This window comes from Cottoperca gobio, chromosome 19 (assembly GCF_900634415.1).
Source record: "Cottoperca gobio chromosome 19, fCotGob3.1, whole genome shotgun sequence".
In the NCBI taxonomy this organism is placed as follows: domain Eukaryota; kingdom Metazoa; phylum Chordata; class Actinopteri; order Perciformes; family Bovichtidae; genus Cottoperca; species Cottoperca gobio.
The window spans coordinates 19,481,993-19,487,103 of record NC_041373.1 but is presented as its reverse complement, the minus strand read 5'-3'; the positions used below and the strand labels follow the sequence as shown (position 1 = coordinate 19,487,103).

General features: G+C 49.1%; 1 protein-coding gene across 1 annotated transcript in view; it reads right to left on the bottom strand.

The window, feature by feature from the left end:
* Positions 1-436: 436 nt before the first annotated feature.
* spata20 (spermatogenesis associated 20) overlaps positions 437-5,111 on the bottom strand; it is a 30,173-nt gene continuing 25,498 nt past the window's right edge. The window contains exon 16 of the mRNA XM_029456791.1: positions 437-1,135. Within this exon, the coding sequence (XP_029312651.1) occupies positions 941-1,135 (195 nt within the window). The 3' untranslated portion in view covers positions 437-940. The remainder of the gene's footprint in view (positions 1,136-5,111) is intronic.

Genomic DNA, 5,111 nt, shown 5'->3' with positions numbered 1-5,111 from the left:
CACTTGAGATCAGTTGGGATTCGAGGCTGATGAAATTTCACGTTTGCAGTTTGTCCCGTCTTTCTCTTCTCCTTCGCTTCCAGAGCAGGACCCTCGGAGACCACCTCCCTCACCATCAGCAGTCCATCTGTCTCCCATCACACACACACACACACACACACACCCATGTGCTGCTTCTCAACAGTCACACAGAGTTTACCTTCATGCAGCCTGCTGGGGGAGAAACAGCGGCTTCTTCTCTGTATGATGAATATTTATAGCACAAAGGCAGAGAGGCTGCTGGGACACTTTCACTCGTCTTCACATATTATCATGTCATTTATTTTAGTCTTAAAGCTGAATCTTCAATCTGTTTCCATAACATTTGACTGATCCCACACAGTAATAACAAAGACAAAGGAAAATGAATGAAATGAAACGGACGCCACTTATAAGGGAAATATCTTTTATTATTCAGGGTCGTGCGTGTTCATGGCGTGTTGTCAGATAAAAGCCTCGAGACGAGTGGAGGAGGATCCTCTCACGCGACAGCAGATGGGAGACGGAGAGCAGCTTCTCCACGGTGACACTACTGCAAATCAAATGCACAATAAACTTCTGAAATTCATGCACGTGGACACAGACAAAGCTGCAAAACAACATGTTTTTCACACACACACACACACACACACACACACACACACACACAACACACACAGGACACGATCAGGTCAGATCGCTTCATCAAAGTGTTCTGGGGTCTATGAAGAGTAAAAGTCAAGCTGTGCACAACGTAGACAACATTTCAGAAGGCTGCTGCTGCTTTGCATATTTCCTCATGAGGACATTCAGAAACCTGAATTTCAAAATGGCTCAACGGTCTCTGAAAGCCTGCTAAAAGAAACTGAGGTGTCGCCGATAGAAGCGAAGCGCTGTGAAGATCGCAGTCCTGCTAAAGCCGTCACTCGGCCTGTATCTCCGGGGGTCCGTCCAACAGCAGCCTGCGCAGTTCCTGGGGGTCCGTCACAGGAAGAGAGCAGGTGAAGTCCTGGCAGACGTAGGCTGTGGCGACTCCACCCTGCTGGGACATGGAGGAGAGGACGGGCAGACGCTGGCACAGGAAACCGTCTGCGTCGCCATCAGTGAGCATCAAAACCTGCCACAGAGAGGAGGAGGAGGAGGTTAGTTTAATACCTCAAACATGTCCAATTGTGCATGATAGAAACATGGCATCTGTGAACTTGTAATTAGCGTCAGCTAGCTAACATCGTTAGCCGTAGCCTGCTGGTCAGAGAGCTTTAGCTGCTGAGAGTTTGCACAGCGATGCTTCAGCACAGAGCTGAGCGTCTACAGCCGTCAATATCAAGAACCATATAACACACGAGCTTTCAGATAAAAGCAAAAGTGTGTGTGTGTGTGTGTGTGTGTGTGTGTGTGCGTGCGTGCGCGCGTGCGTGTGTGTGTGCGTGCGAACAGGCAGCAGAGTTAAAGAGGGCTGCCCCGTCCGTCCCTACGGCAGCTTCCTGTCAAACACGTGTCATCTCCTCGTGGCCCGCGAGCCCCCTGCTTCACAACGCAGCGGGAAAATGACAAAGCAAACAACAAGCGCAGACAGACGTGATTAAAGCAGCGAGAGGAGACAGACTGAGCAGAGACACGTCTCAGCTCAGGTGAAGTTCTGCCAGAGACTGACGTGTGCGTCACACTGAAGGTCAAACACTGTCTGTGGGTTTGATTGATCATCAGAGGAAGACGCGATGCAGGAACTGTCCATCATTTCATTACAGCGTGCACACACACACACACACACACACACACACACACGGTCTGTTTGTCTGTATCACTGAGAGTTGAGGTTCATCACGGTTTGTTTCAAACAACAGACTTTAACAGACCGTTGTCAGACAACATTTTGTCTTTGTACCGAACAGAACGTGGAAAAAGAGAAACCGTCAAATACCTGAAAGCTGTATTTAAAATCTAATCAGATTTAAAATCTTGTTTATTTTAGACTTTCTTTTTTTTTTTTTTTAAAGGTTGCTGTATGGTTGCTTTTTTATGTCTCCTCTAAGAAAAACATTTTTTTTTATTTTTTTTATTTATATTTAATTATTTTTTTTTTTTTTTATTGGACCTCGAGTTGTGACTTCTTCTGTGGTTTTCAAAGTGAACTCCGACTGAGCTTGTTATGCTCACACACAGCGCTCACAGAAGTAGATTTGATTGCACAACATTCTGGAAAATAAGAACTTTCATGGAAAACTCAACCTGCAGACCATGAAGACCATGTGATCTGGACGAAAGCTCAGGAAAGAAGTGACCTAAAATGTGGACATTAATGTTCCCCACGTGGTGATCCTCATGACTCTGGAGACCCTGATGTTTAGAACTAAAGAGCCTCAGCTGCAGTTTGTGGAGACAACATGGCTGCAGACTCTTACTCAGTTCTGGACGATGTATCGGGTTTGTTTTGCTCACCTGCGACTAGTAACCGCCTCATCTCTTGGCGCCGTATGACTTCAGACACCCACAGTACCAAGCTCGTACCCACAGGTACGGCACCAGGTGGGTAAAAGCCTCATGGTGCACATACACACCATGGACCAGCAGACACTCGTCCTCTGTCCCCTGCCTGCCAGACTTCACCCGGGCCATCATGCAGAACTGTTCGCATCCTCTCCATCGCGTCTCAATGAGACCTCGTTTAACGGCCGCTTCGATGCGCCCCGAGTGCTCCGCTCAGCCATTTAGATGCTCATTTATGCGGCGAGCAATCTGCCCGTGAAACGCCAAGAAACTCCCCTCCTGCTGCCACGAAGCGTCTCTGCAGCGGCGAGAGATGTTTCTGTTCCCAAGACTAAATGTGCTGCACGGTGAATAAAGCTCCTCCGCAGGGGATGATGGAGGGATGTGTACACACACACACACACACACACACACACACACACACACACACACACACACACACACACACACACACACACACACACACACACACACACACACACACACACACACACACAGGGGAAGACTGGTGAGGAGTGTGATGGAATGTGGTCATAGCGGTGTGACCGTTGCTATGGAGACAGGAGGAGGGTTTCCCTGTCAGCTTCACAGACGCTCTCAGGGGCCAGACCTCATCCAGCCGCGCCCTCGACTCAAAGGTCACGCTGTAGTCTGTCTGTGTCACAACAACACCATCTTCACACACCCCTGGGGACTGTATGGGACCAGTGTGGGTCTGCGTGTGTGTGTGTGTGTGTGTGTGTGTGTGTGTGTGTGTGTGAGAGTGATGGAGACAGAGAGAGACAGATTATGTGTGAATGTATATACAAGACTTGTAAATGTGACAGAGCGAATGAAAAGCATGTGGTCTTGTATTCTGCAAAATGTGTGTGTGTATGTGTGTGTGTGTGTGTGTGTGTGTGTGTGTGTGTGTGTGTGTGTTTGTGTACCAGACAGCACAGTTGGCTACACATGAGAGCACAGTGAACTCCCACAGGGTTAATCCCTTCATACAGTGGGCAACCCTGAAACACACACACACACACACACACACACATACACACACCTCCCACCCATTAAATGTCCCTAAACTGACAGCTCCCTCCCACTCTTCCTCATTTTGCCAAAGCAGTCGAGCTCAGACGCTTTCAAACTGCAAACACAGAGCACCTGCGCTGAAATGACCGCACGCAGCCGACTGACCGTTATCAGCGAGGTCGAGCCAAACACACACAATCAACACACCACACACACACTTTTAAGAGCCGCTGCCATACCTGAGGAAGACTGAGGACGGTGGCTGTGAATAGAGCCGTGTGCAGCCAAGCAGGAGATTTACTTCCTCCGTCCCACACACACACACACACACACACACACACACACACACACACACACACACACACACACACACACACACAGTCATCATAACAGCATGGCATCTGGACGCCGCCCCAGGACAGACACACACATTCACACTCTGACACAAAAAGTGCGCGATGGACGGAGGCGGTGCAGCCGGGCAGTCATCCCGCTGACACCGACTTCACCATCAGCTTCATTTACTGAATATTCATCAGGAGAGAGGAGGAGGGAGCGGTGAGAAGAAAGTAAGAGGAGACATCTGAAGAAGGTAAAGGACAGCAGGTCGTCTCCGACAGGAAGACATGGGTCCTCGTCAGGCCTTCATTACCTCCCTCTTGCTCTCTGCATGACCTTTACTGGGGACTACATTCATTATAGAGTAGAGATGAGGCTGCAGCTCCTGGTGGAAGGAGAGCTTGTTGACTTTCATGAGGTTGGAGGACACTTTGTGCTCCGCAGGGGGGCTCCGACCACAGCGCGGTGGAGAGGATGGACTCTGCACACCAACACCCACTTACATCTCGTCATGTGGAAATAATGTGGCACAAACACAACGCTGAGAAGTAAACTCTCCTTGGGATCATCGCTAACGTTAGCGAGCTAAGCTAACTGCCCGGGTGGAATACAAAGTCAACAGCAGGGTGGGGCCTTTGCAAACGCAGCGTGGAAGTTTGACCTCAAACATCAGCCGTGAGAGGCCTCAGGGTTCATCCTAAAGATAAGATGTGCACGATCATAGCGACACAATAAGGACACGTTTAAAGTCTTTGCACTGGAGCTTCCATTGTCCACCCGTCACTATCACGTGTTCCCGCCACAGACTGGAGCTGAGCAGTGTGAGCGTCATTCCACATTATTCATCGTATTGTTTTAAGAACATTCGATCGCTGAGTGAACATGTTCACAACGTCTGGTTCATATTGGAGATGATTAGGTAACTTCTTGCCCCAGACGTTGAGAACACCCAGTGACCGTCTGTCTGTGGAAGATGAAGGCCGCTGGACGAGGTGTTTCATTAGCTCTCCGTCACACAGCAGCTCAGAAGCTCACAGGAAACTGTAAACGCACGCAGGTGTAGAGAAGTCGAGTCGTATGTTCACCGTGGAGGAGTTCATCTCGTCTCATGCTACAGTAACAGATGTGTGAACACACACATGGTGTCGTGTAATGACAGAACAACCGTCCAGTTAATAAAGAGCTGCTTCGTTTAGAGAGAAGAAGAAGAGAAACAGACTCGTGCCAGGAGAGAGAACACTACGAGAGGA